Source organism: Cnephaeus nilssonii (genome assembly GCF_951640355.1).
Source record: "Cnephaeus nilssonii genome assembly, chromosome: 14".
NCBI classification, from domain to species: domain Eukaryota; kingdom Metazoa; phylum Chordata; class Mammalia; order Chiroptera; family Vespertilionidae; genus Cnephaeus; species Cnephaeus nilssonii.
Window position 1 is genome coordinate 26,493,462 of NC_137085.1, and position 13,563 is coordinate 26,507,024.

At 46.5% G+C, this 13,563-nt stretch overlaps 1 protein-coding gene across 4 annotated transcripts in view; it reads left to right on the top strand.

The window, feature by feature from the left end:
• The window catches only part of TBC1D2 (TBC1 domain family member 2), a 47,079-nt gene that overhangs the window by 13,181 nt on the left and 20,335 nt on the right, over positions 1–13,563 (top strand). For all 4 annotated transcript variants that reach the window (XM_079789980.1, XM_079789979.1, XM_079789977.1 and 1 more), the window contains 2 exons: positions 4,594–4,727; positions 8,038–8,234. In XM_079789980.1, the coding sequence (XP_079646106.1) occupies positions 4,594–4,727; positions 8,038–8,234 (331 nt within the window). The remainder of the gene's footprint in view (positions 1–4,593; positions 4,728–8,037; positions 8,235–13,563) is intronic.

A 13,563-nucleotide genomic window follows, 5' to 3' on the forward strand; every position in this document is an offset into this window, starting at 1 on the left:
GGGGGGGGGGGGGGGGGGGTTAGAGGGGGCCTGAGAACTTCAGCCATCCAGCTGGTACACACTGTATCCAGGATGGTCTCACCAAGATTAAGCCAGGTTCCTGCCTGATGAAGGCCACAAACAATAGAATTGGAACAGAGAACATGCAGAGACCAAGAAAGGAAGGAAGTTTCAGGGATTAGTCAGTTACCTCCCTCCTGACACTTGCAATAACCCACAGAAAATGCAAGGGAACATTGCACGTGTCCTGGGGAGAGCCCAGTGAGTTCAAGGTTGCCCTTGTCTCCTGTAGCCCCTGGCCCTGGCTGGTCTTAGAGCTTACAGTTGGGTCTGCCATTAGCCTAGGTCACAGTCTGGGGAAGGGAGTAAGGGAGCTTCCAGAGCACCATACTGGGTGCTTCATACTCTCATTGAGTCGTCTGCGCAACCCGGTGAAGTGGTATTAAAACAGTTAAGTTCTCAGGCTATGGAGTCAGATGTCCAGGTCTAATGCTCAGCCCCACCATTTATCATCTCTGTGGCTTTGGTTACTTATCTTTTCTGAACCTCAGTTCTCCTCTTGTGCAATGGAGGTGATAACAGTACTCACTCCATTGGGCTGTCATGAGGATTAAATGCATTGAATGTATGTGTGTGAGGATTAAATTAGTTGTATTTCTAGTGTTTAGCTTAGAGCCTGGTCCGTAAAGGGCCTCATTGTGGTGAATACATTCATCATCCCCACTGCAGGTGAGAAAACCCAGGCTCAGAAAGGATAAATGGCTTGCCCAAGGCTTTCTTTCCAGAACAAGCTTTTATGACCACTACCTTTATGCTGACCAGGCATTTCAGACCTAGAGCTAAACCTACACAGAAAATGATCTATGAACTGCTTCAACCCAAGTCAATAAATATATGAAATGGAGTTGCCTCTTCCAAGCACAGTAGTTTGGCTGGGTAGTGGCCACCTGGTCTGTGTCTGTAGAGATCAGAAGGCCCTTTACTGCCCTGAGGTTGGGGTTTCTATGCCTCTATATCCCAGGGATGACTGTGAGCTCCCAGACATGTTGGGGAGGCTGCAATCCCTGGGTAAGGGGGAGTATGGGCAGCAATGATGGTCACCCCACCCAGCCACTTCCTCTGGCTGTAGGGATGTGTCTCTGGGTCTTCTCCAAGTCATGTGGCTTGTGGTTTGTGAGATTTGTAATGGAGCTCAGCACAGGACCCAGCACAAAATGCTGCTTAGTAAATAGTGTCCCTCATTGCCTCATCATTCTTTCTATATGGCCTACCACCCTTTATTTTTACATGGGGAAAATAAGAACTGGGAAGGGGAAGTGACTAGCCAAGGAGTCAGGGGCTTCTTAAAATAGGACCTTAATAATAACAGAGTAAAAGGAGTCAGAGACCAAATTTTAAAGTCTGATTGAGTGCTGACTTCTAATTTCTTCTCTGTTCTTAATTTAACTTATTAATTTCTCCATTAAAGTAAAATCTCATTCTTATTTTGAACCCAACTATACCAAGAAACTGGATTTTCTTTTAAAGATAAGTTTCAGATTAAATACTTATTCTTTGAAAAAAAATCAAACTTTTAGCTAAACAGATCAAGAAAAGGCATAAGACTAAATTACTAATATCAAGATCAAAAGGGGACAATACTATCAATGTTACAAAAATAGTAAGATTATAAGGGAATACTATGAACAATTATATGCCAACAAATTAAATAACTTTAATGAAATACACAAATTCCTAGAAAGATACAAATTATTAAAACTGAATCAAGAAGAAATAGAAAATCTGATTGGACCTATAACATATAAAGAGATTGAATTAGTAATCAAAAAACTATCCACAAAAATAAACAATAATAACATCTAGGACCAGATAACTTCACTGGTGAATTCTACTAAACATAAAGAATAATTAATACCAATTCTTCACAAACTCTCCCCCCATAAAAGAAGAAGAGGGAACACTTCCCAATTCATTTCATAAGGTCAGTATTACCATGACACCCAAACCAAACAATGATATTACAAAATTTTTTGAATACCCAGAACCTTCACCTAGTATTTCTTTCTGTTTTTTCTAACCCACCTCTTCAGAGAAGGTACGGGTTTTCAGGAGTCCCAGCTTTATGTAAAATTTCAATTTCAGCCCTACACTTTGTATGGATCCAAACCTTGTTTCCTTTCCTCCCTTGCAACCAAGGCTCTAGGTTTTTGGTATCAACAGTTAATCCCTGACCACAAGAAAAAAATCTGTAACTATGTGTGGGTGATGGATATTAACTATAATTATTGTGGTGATCATTTCACAGTATGTACATATATTGAATAAATATGTTTTATACCTGAAACAAATATAATGTTATATGTCAAACATATCTCAATATAAAAAAAACAACAACCAATAGTTGATCCCTGAACAGATTTATATCCTAGTCAACTCTTACTACAATAATGCTGCAAACAAACACTTCTAAATTCAGTGTCATATTAATAAGCATTTCTTTTGCACCCATCTTAGTTCAGTTGCTATAGGCTAGGTTCACCTGGTCGTGACTCTAAGCTATTGGTAAGATCTAGTTCTACCACATATTTCTCATCTTCCATGGGCCACAGCTCCCTGAGGAATCTTCCTCAAGAGGGCAAGCCCCGCATGCGAGCACAGTGTAAGCCTATGTTCATATCACATTTGCTAACATCGCTTTGGTCAAGCAAGTCACATGGCCACACTCAAAGTTAAGAGGGGAAAGGGGAAGCACTCTGTTCTCATGGAGGTGGAGGAGCAAGAGCAAATACTGACATACTTTGTTTTGTTACACTTCACAGATACTGCATTTTTTACAAGTTAAAGTTTTGTGGTAACCTGCATTGAGCAAGTCTGTCAGCGCCAATTTTTCAGCAGGCTCAGCGTTTTTTAGCAATAAGATATTTTTAAATTAAAGTATCTCTGAGTGCAAACTCGATCACTAACTCTGCATGATGTTGCAGAAGTGAAGGGAACCAGGTTTGCTAAAGTAATTGTAGTGATAGACGTGTATTAGCCTCAGAAGCTACTGAGGTGGTTCATTGTATCCTAGTACAGTGTAAACAAAACAAAAAGGTATCTCCGAGATATGCCTGTATTTGCTGAACAGTAATCTAATCTACATGGTGACCTTTCTCTTTATTTCCCATTTGAGTTTCACCTCCTTTTTCATATTTAGTGCCTGAGGACTTCTCTTCCTTTCCTGGGAATTCAGCTAAATATTTGTGAAATATGTTTTGTATTTATCTAGCATCTAGGTGTTTTGGAATAAGGGTTTTTCAGAGTAATTTGTCCTCCACATGGGGGTGATATAGCAGAGCCAGGATTCCAGCACAGATCTACAGACTTTCGCATCCTCTTTTTTTTTGACCATGCTATTGCTGCCCTTAAATAAGTGACTTTCCAGTGCAGTGTTGTCTACCTGTTGACCATGACCACAGGGGGAAATAGCTCAGTATACACACACACACACACACACACACACACACACACACACACACACACACATTTCACAAAATATTAACCCTCTCTAAGTGGAATACATTCTCATGTTTTCCATTTTGTTTTTTTAAATGCTGATCGTGATACTAAACTGATTTTATAATCTACCAATGGTTTATAACTTGCAGTTTGAAAAACACTGACCTACAGAACTCCTTTAGTCATTTTCTCTTCCTTGTTAACTAATTTTGGAATATGTCTACTTTTATATCTTGCAAAGGGAAAAGAAAAACTCAATTGAACTGTCTTTTTATCTGGCTCACTATGAATTTTTCTGTGGTCTCTGGCCCTAAGTCAGCCTTTGGTGCTACCTACAAACCAAACATGTATTGAGATTGCACTTGGGTACAGGTTACCCCAGTGCCAGGTGCCAGCAGGCATGCAGGTATGTTAGTGCCCAGTTCGTGAAGAAAAGACATCTCATTATTCAGCCTAGGCAAGTACTTGGTCACAAGGTGGCCCACTCATGAAGTGCAGTGAGCTCCTTAGAGGCTGTGTGGTGACCAGTGAAAGCTTCAGAGAGAACAGATGGGAGCAGGGAAAGAAAGCTAGAGAAGGATGCCAGGAGATGTTCGGAACTCTTCTCAGCGGAAGTAGGAAGTACAACAATCTGATGATATCTGAGCCAGGTAGTTACAAGACCAGATGAAGATTTTAGGCAAGTTAGTTTGGCAAATCCATTCAACATTATTCAACATATATGTAGCAAGGGCCCTCTATATTTCAGCCTCTGTTCTATGCATTCAAAGTACTTTGGTGAACAAAACAGACAAACATCCCTACCTTCAATGCTTATACTCCAGCTGCGGGGTTGGGGCAGGGGAGTCAAGCTTATATTGTTTATAAGCAACATTGTGGAAGGTGATAAGCAATGAAATGATGGAAAGAAGAGGGGTGAGGGGGATCGGGAGTGGCTCGGTGGGGTGCATCATGCAGGGTGCCTGGCGTCTCGCAGACTGATCAGGCCAGGCCTGAGCGTAGGATACAGCCTGAGCTCTAGCGGTGGCAGCCAGCGGGGAAGAAAGGGGCAGAGTGGCAGTGCTGTCAGCCTCGTGCTCCTCTGTTTCCCTTCAGAAACACGATGTACAACATCCGGGGCAACAGGCAGGCCCAAGGAACAGGCCATGGACCTCCAGGGGAAGATCCTCTGCTGAGCAGCGAGCCCCAGAGGGAGGAGCGGCCCTCATCCCCTGACCCCAGTGCCCCAGGTGAGCCTCTGCCCAGGGCTGAGCTGCCTTCAGAAACTGAGTGCCCTTCTCCCCAGAAACCAGCATTTGTTGCTTTTCTGTCAACCATGGCACTCTCCGGGGCACTCCTCCTGGGTTTATGGGTCTAGTAGCAGTGATTGATTATTATTGTTGCTGTGAAATATACATAACATAATCCTTAACCTGTTTCAGGGGTGCAGTTCAGTGGCGTTAAGTACATTCACATTCTTCTGCAAACACCACCACCATCCATCTCCAGAACTCTTCACCTTCCCAAACTAAAACTCAGCCATGATTCTTGAAGTAATAAAGGAAAATCTCACTCACTTTCTTACTTTTTTTTTTCATTTATAAAGAAAGGATATAAAAATGCCTTTCTATGGTGATTAAAATTCGTCAGCTCTGCCTGAAGAAGCAGAGCAGATGGCCTTTAGGTCCCATCCAGCTATGACATAGCACTTGATTGTTTCTTTCACAAAATGTGAGTGACCCACACCATGGCGGGGGGGCGGGGGGGAGGTTGGCTTCTTTGAAAGTGGCATTGGTGCCCTTAGAACAGACTTTAACTTAGAAACAGTTGGGAGAAAACTGGCTGAGGCAGCACTGTGTGTTCTCATGGCGGAGAGGACGCCTGGGCATGTAGAAGTGACTCTAGGAAAGGTGCCCCGTGGGAGCAGTGCCTGGGGAGACCCCGCAGGTCACAGGAACAGTGCAAGAGAAGATCAGGACCATAGTGAGTCGGTAATAATGAAGCTAGCACTTACATATAGTAGTTATTTGTGCACTAAGCACTTTGGGATGGGGGGGGGGGGATAATATTTGTATTAGGATATAATTCACATACCATACAGTTCAGTGGCTTTCAGTATATTCACAGAGTTATGCAGCCATCACCATAGTCAATTCCAGAACATTTGTAATACCCCCCAAGGAAACCCTACATCCCTCAGCCATCAGTCCGAATCTCCACCTCCCTCCAACTCTAGGCAACCACCAATCTACTTCCTATCTCTGCAGACCTGCCTATTCTGGATAGTTTATGCAAATGGAATCGTACAACATGTGGTCTCTGCTGTCTGGCTTCTTGCACTTAGAACCTTTGCAGGTTTCAACCATGTGCACTAACCACTTTACTTGCCGAAGCTGTTTAAACTTACAACAACCTGAGCGGCAGCCTCTGTTGTTGTTCTCATTTACTAAGCGAGGGAACCGAGGACAGGAACGTGGAGTGACTGGCTCACGCCGCACAGTGAGTGACAGGCCAGGATTCAGGCCCAGCACTCCGGCCCCACGCTGCGGCCTGAAGCTCCTTTTCTAAACCAGTGATTTTTAAAACTACATCTTTATTGCCATGAAATCTTGATGCCATAAACAAAATCTAATGTACAAAGCAGATAAAAGCTGAGTTGGGTCGGGGGTGGGAGTCGGGGTTCCCCTCAGCCCCCGGGCACTGATTGAGAAACGCTGTCTTGGGCCTCGTTTTCTCCAGCTGTAAAATGAGCTCAGTGATCCCTACGCTTCCTGCCTGCAGGGCTGGTGGGCAGCAGTGTTTCAGAGGTCAGCAGGGCTGCAGGGCTGAGCCGCACAGTCTGGCTCTCCCAGCGCCCCGGGCCAGGAAGGGAACGGCCTGGCATTCCTCTGAGCCCTGTGGCTGCTCTATCCTCAGCTCACCCAGATTTCTCTGACGTCTGGAAACAAGACCGATCTGTTCGTATACCCAACAAGTTCAAGGAGTTTCTGGTTTCTGTCACCTACTAGTTCTTTATCTGTTCAAACCCGTTTGGCTGTCCCTCAGCCTGGGCCCCAGAAGAAAGATGCTAAGTCATTCATGTTGTCCTCCAAGCCCTACCTGTCCCCTCCCCTAGGATCCCACACCACATCCTTATTTTTCACACCTTAGTCTCAAAAGAATTGGGGATAGCTTATTAAAATGCATATCGGGGGAAAGAAAATGACTTATTAGGGTTAGAAAATTTAGATAAGATCCTTCAGAGTAGCCAAGGGTGGGCAGCATATGTGGCTCTGAGCGTCTCAGCAGCCACACAAAGAGAGAGATACAAGTGGTTAGATTATTCCCAGGGTCCACAAGAATAGACACATACTTTCTTGGAAGAAGCAAAGCCTTTTTTGGCACTGAGGGCTGAGGAGAAATTCTGCTGGGGCCTCACAACAGGCATGATGTGTCTGTGCCATGTAAACAAGATCCTCAAGGTCCCTTAACCATATAATCAGGCCATTAAATGTTCCTGGTTGCAGACTGATGGCAGAGCCCTAAAGCAAAGGCCGGGGACAGGGCAGGACAAGGCGGCTTGAGTGAGTGGATTTGATTTAAGAATAAAATTTGGCACTGGTCAGCAGTGGTTTTCAGTAAAGAGCCAGATAGTGAATATCTGAGGCTTTGTGGGTCATGTGGTCTCCGTTGCAAGTATTTAGTTCTGCCCTTGGGCACAGACAGTGCCCAAATGAAGGGGTATGGTTGTGTCCCAATAAAACTTTATTTACAAAAGCAGGCTGTGGGCTAGATTTGGCCTGTGGACCATTAGTTGCTAACCCTGGCTCTAGAGGAAATAAAAGGACTATGCAGCCTCTAGGGCAGTGATGGCGAACCTCTGACACACGTGTCAGTGCCATTTCTGATGACACGCGGCCGCTGAGGCGGCCGCATGCCGAGGATGAAACATTTATGTTATTTAAACTATAAATATCGCGAAATAATGTTTTTTCCTCAAAGTGATACACTACCCGAGTTATGCTCGGTTTTTTGGCGAAGTTTAACACACCAAGCTCAAAAGGTTGCCCATCACTGCTCTAGGGAAATATGTCTCCTAACTTAGCTTATAGTAAGAATAGAAGAAGAGTTTGAGCTGCTCTCTGGGAAAAGAATGCAGAGTACAGACATTCTATGTTCCTATCAAGAGACAGGTCTCTGTACTTTGAAAGTTGCTCGGAAGGTAGAGGTGGAATCCTGACATGAGAAACAAGACATTCCTTCAGGGCTTGTGACTGAGGGGATGACCACCTGGCAAACATAGCCCGTGCAGGTGAGGATCTGAGAGGGTGGGCTGGTGACCTGGCCGGCACAGTGTAAACAATGTTTTGTTAGTCCAGCCCTGTACAGACTGCATCAGCTTCACCTAGGAATTAGAAATGCAGATGCTCAAGCCCCACCCAGGCCTGTCGAATGAGGAGCTCAGGGTATAGGGTCCCACAGTCTGTGTTTTACCAAATCTTCCAGGTGCTTCTGCAGCAAGCTCATTTGAGAACTGCCAAGGCCCCTGGTCATAACCTCTGTGTTTCTCCTCTTGATCAGGGAAAGATCCAGGGGAGACTCTGAAGCCTGCACCCAAATCCTCTCTGACTGCCAATCTCATTCAGAAAGCCAAGCGCCAGAACAACACCTTCCCGCTCTTTGCTGAGGGACTCACCCGGAACCGAACTGTCCAGGAGAAAGCCTTGGCCTTGGAGCAACAGGTTCTGATGCTTACCAAGGAGTTAGAGTCTCAAAAGGTGAGCTCTGGCCCCAGGCTCCAGGAGACCTCTCTGGGTGTAGGCCAAACTGTGGGTGGTTGAAAATGCTGTGCTGTTGATTATTCAGGGACACGCTGTCACTCAGAAAGCCGCTAAGGGCAGGGTCTCTGGAGACCTACTTTAATAATTGCCTCTCAGGCCCCTCCTGAAAGAGTGTGCATGGTCTGCCCCCACACCCGAAGAGGGACAGTGTGGAGAAGGATGACCTGGATGCAGGGTCCTGGGAGGTGCCACCAGAGGAACCCAGGATCTTCACCAGGCAGCCAGTAACTGGGCAGGATCTCTGAAGGACTGTCAGGACAGAGGGAGCAGGCAGTTCCTTTGGCCCTGGAGCTGAGTCAGGCCCAACAGGGAACAATAGCAGGGAGGAAGATCTAGGCTTAATAGAGAGAGAAGTTAATGATAGCAGTTTAAAAAAAGAAAGCTGCATGTTCATTGTAGAAAACAAATCACATGCATACACAGAAATGAAAATCATTAAAAAGCCTACAACCCAGAGGGTAGATCGTGTTCCCACCCAGGGCTACCTCGTGAAGCAGTGAGGGTCCCGTGGCAGGAGGGCAAGGGCGGCTGCAGCACCGTCAGCAGCCTCTCTAGCTGGAGCAGTGCCTGATCCCTGGACCAGCACAGCTTAAGTCCCAAACCCAAACCCAAGCCTGGGGTTGAAAAGAAATCTGGAATGTAAAGACCACTTCTCCTTTCACCATATCTTACCCTTCTCTCTAGGAAATCTGGGTAGCCTCCCTTGTCTTTGGCCAGTTCTTCTAATTCAGTGGTTCTCAACCTTTTTAATGCCGTGACCCTTTAATACAGTTCCTCATGTTGTGGTGACCCCCAACCATAAAATTATTTTCGTTGCTACTTCGTAACTGTAATTTTGCTACTGTTATGAATCGTAATGTAAATATCTGTGTTTTCCGATGGTCTTAGGCGACCCTGCTAGCGGTTCTCAACCTATGGGTCGCGACAGGTTGAGAACCACTGCTGTAGAGCCTAAGACCATCGGAAAACACAGATATTTACATTACAATTCATAACAGTAGCAAAATTACAGTTATGAAGTAGCAACAAAAATAATTTTATGGTTGGGGTCACCACAACATGAGGAACTGTATTAAAGGGTTGTGGCATTAAAAAGGTTGAGAGCCACTGTTCTAAGGCATTATGAATTGTCAGATGAAGCTGAGGGGCCCTGGGACACGGAGATTTCATTTAGGTTTGCCCCTAACAGCTCTGCAGCCTTGGAGGACCATTCTTCAGTAAATGAAGGCGAGGTCTTGGAGATTAGTTAAGGGCCACCCAGGCTGTGGACAATTCCCCTGCAGTCAGAGTAAAAATGTCAGGAGGAAGTTGCTCAAGCATTAAAGAATTAGACTTTGTTACTGGTTCACTTTCCAGCAAACCTAATTCCTGTTCTTGAGCAGGTAGTGGGAGGAGAGCAAGTCTTGTGGGTTAGCTTTTGACCCACAATATGAATGGATTTGCATGCTCTCTGACCCATCTCACAAATGCACTTTGGTCTAGTGGGTAATTCAGAGCACAGGCCTTTAAATAAGATGGCGCATACTCCAATTCAAGCCCTGAGCGAGTCTCTTACCCTCTACAGCCTCAGTTTCCTCCTCTATAAATGGAGTAATAGCCATGTTTCTTGGAGAGGCCTGTCAGATTCATAAAGCCTGACTGAAGCCTGGCCAGCAGTTGCCCAGCAGATTCAGGCTTTGATTTTTTTGACTACGGCTAGCATTCCCTGCCTTTTTTGTTGATTCCTTCCGGCCTTTGAAGGAATGACACACACGCCTGAGGGGCTCTGAGAAGAATGCTCCTGAGGAGTTATGGGAATCAGACCTGAGCTGTGAGGGCTTCCAGGAAGTGTGCTTGTGGGGCATAGCAGTGAGGACGGAGGGCCGGCCTTCATTCACACTAGGAAGGGGGATCCCCAGCCCTGCCAACTCTGGGGTTTCATCTCCAGCCCAGACACCAAAACCAAAGAGGGGAAGGAGAAAAGGAGACCAATTCTTGGCTCAGAGGGGGCAGAGGCTGGCACAACCTTGGGATGCCGAGCCCTAGGGACTCAGAAATGCAGGTTGGAGAGCAGCTCTCCATCTGACCCTCCCAGTCCAGTGCCTCAGCTGGGAAAACAGCTCCCTGGACCTTGGGGCCCACATCTATCAGATGGCCCTCCCATGGCCCTTCAGTGGGAAGGCACTATCTTTCTACCTGAGGCCACAGGGGACATGGGAGCTGGGGTCATGTTCTAGCTCAGACAGACAGGTGGCCCTTGCCAGTAACTTTAGTGATCCTTTACGAATTTGTATCTCAAACTCTGTTGGATGCTATGGAGGGCCCTGGTCTTTTTCTCCAGGTTCAGGGCTCTCATCACAGGCTTCCTCCTCCATGGTCTCATGTACAGCCCAGTATCAGACAAAACTGCTCTTCAGAAAAAATGGCACCAACTCTCTGTGCCTCCCTGTGTCATATTAAACCACAGGGTGACTCCAATACCCATTAAGTCATTATCTATCCCAGGCCCCTGCAGTGCTGGCCCCACAGAGATTTGGACTTCAGATGATAGTAAGTACCAGATGCTCGGCCAGCTGACTCCGGCTCGGTGCCCTTGGAGGTGGCAGGATTGTACCCAGCCTGAAGGCCGTCTGCTCTGGCAGGTGGAAGGCTGTTGTTTGTGGTGCTGTTCACCATCTGTTGGCTGCTGGGAATGAGGGACTCCTCCCGAGTCCTGCCTGGGGCCCTGTAGGGCCAACCTAGCTCACGCAGGATGACTTGGTGAAGTCATGTACTTCGTTTAGGAAACTGTGGGAGCAAAGAGCAACCCATTATTTCCCTAGAACCCCAGCCAGAATTCAGAGTACACTCCCACTGCACAGGATGCAGACTTTAGGGTGCACTCCACATGACGTGGACAAAAGCAGCTTCAAAATGGATGCATCACAAGCTTTCATTTTTGTTTTTAATATTTCTATAATGGTGTGTATGTGGATTTTTGTTACTGGCATATTTCACTTACCATAATGTCCTCAAGATTCACCTGTGTGTAGTGTGTGGCAGGATTTCCTTTATTTTTAAGACTGAATAATATTCTTGTGTGTGTGTGTGTGTGTGTGTGTGTGTGTGTGCGCGCACTTGCACACACCACATATTACCTGTCCACCATCAATAGACTCTGGGTGGGTTGTTTACACCTCTTGGATATTGTGAATAATATTGCCACAAACATGGGTTATTTCCATTTTTAAAGAAATTGAAAGAAGCATTTCAATGCAAAATCCATGAACTACTCATTACGGAGAAGTGAGGGATCCTGGATTAGGAGTTGGGAGCACTCTATCATGCTGTGCTTTTCCACTCATGGAGATCTACCAGGTCCCTTTAGTCCTCTCCCTCTTGCTTCAGTCTCTATTTGGCTTCATCCCCCACCCTTTCCTTTCTCCCTGTCTCACTGTGGGGCAGGGATTCTGGGGTGGGAGGAGAGCCTCCTGGACTGGTGTCTTGGTCTTGGATTCTGAGAGCCAGATGTGGGGAGGAGAGACAGCTAGATGTAATGAAATGGGCTTCAGAGTTGACTCTCCCAAAATTGGGGGGCGGGATCACTTGATTCTGAGCCTCAGGCAAGTCTGAACTGTGGTCTGTTGGTATTTCACCGGCAGTTACCAAGGTGATCTCCAAATCTCAGCTGAACCAGAAAATGATTGGGCCTCTCAGTTTATCCTGGAGTCACAGGAATGTTAATCTCTCTCAGCAGGGCCCTGGGAAGTGATTTCTTCATTCCTGACATTCTGGTTTGGTTTGCAACCCTCCCCCACTTCCTGCAACACCCAAGCTCCTCACCTGCTCTTGCATTCAGCTGGGGCTTTGCTTGAGCTGTTGGTTCAGTTGTCTGGAACAACAGTCGCCGACGACCACTGGTGGTCTGGGAGTTCTGAAAGGTTTGTGACTCCTGGTTTAAGGAAACCTTTGGAGCAGCGGTCACCAACCAGTGTTTCATGGACCACTGGTGGTCCGTGAGGTCCAAAAGGTTGGCAACCGCTGGTCTAGAAAGCCTTTCCTACCATCATCTCCCACCTGCTGACCCTCACCTCCCTCCTGCTGCTTGGCCATCTCTGGCCCTTTCCATTCTTTAAACGGATCTGCCTTTCAGTAGAAGGTGCTGATCTTCCTACCGCCACCCCAAGCAGAAGTCATTGCTCTCTGCTCTGGGCCCCCACAAACACCTTGCTTCCCACTGTTGCAGGAAATTGCTCTGTTAGTGGTTCACCTTCGTTCCCACCTGCCAGTCCCCTCCTGAGCCCCAGCAGTTGGCCCAGGGCTTTGTACTCAGTGGGTGCTTGATGAAGGTTGGATGGAAGAGAGAAGCAGAGAAAGGACAGTCACTGGTACTGAGGTGTCAGAAGATGCACACTAATTTTGTCTTGTCATTAACTTATTATATAAAGTCATGATTTGGGGCAGTTCTCCAAAATAGAATTGTTCTTAGCCAAGAAAAAAAAAAGTGCTTTAACATAGATAGTTACCACCTGGGAGCTCAGCGTGTCCCACCTATTGCTAGTGGAAGTGGGCTTCTTGCAATGTCACGAGAAAATGAAATTTCTGAGACTCACACAGGAGAATGAGTGGCATTTATTTGCACTCATTAAACCCCTGAGTTTCCAAAGTCTCCTCTCCTCTGTCCACCATGGAAGAAGTGTAGCTGTGTCCTTAGCAGAGCTAGGATTAAAGCCGTTGCCCAGAGTCTCTGTTCCCCATTTGCACAGTCCACTCCAGCATCAGGCTGGCCTAACTTGTGTTCCAGCTGCAGTCCATCAGTCCATTGCGTATGTGGTCCACATGGCCCAGGACCATGCAGCTTCTAGGAACACGGGCAAATGCAGGGAAACAGGACCAAAACCAGAGCAACAAGAGAGAGAATCCCTTTGGGGATTTTAACCTCAGAATTTGAGTCTGCAGCAGCCCCACCCACTCTGGCCAGTGATCTGTGTTCCAGGTTAGACTGACAGGCTCCTTCCCTGGGTCACCCCGACCTTACTGCCTGTGCATCCATCTCCCCCAGTGGTTTTCAGGGAATGAGCCGGGTGGTTCCCTGGGGAGTGGGAAATCACAGCTTCCTGGTGAAACTGCCCAGATGGCCCTGCTTATAGTGTCTGGCCTTCCCTTTGCTCCTTTCCTATTATTAATAGTTAGCTGTTACAACAGTGTCTGATGCAGTTAATGTGTCTCCAGGAAACTGTGTTTTTCCAGATGAGGCTGACATGGAGCACAGCATTGGCCTAAAACCCCTCCCTACAAGGTTTATGAG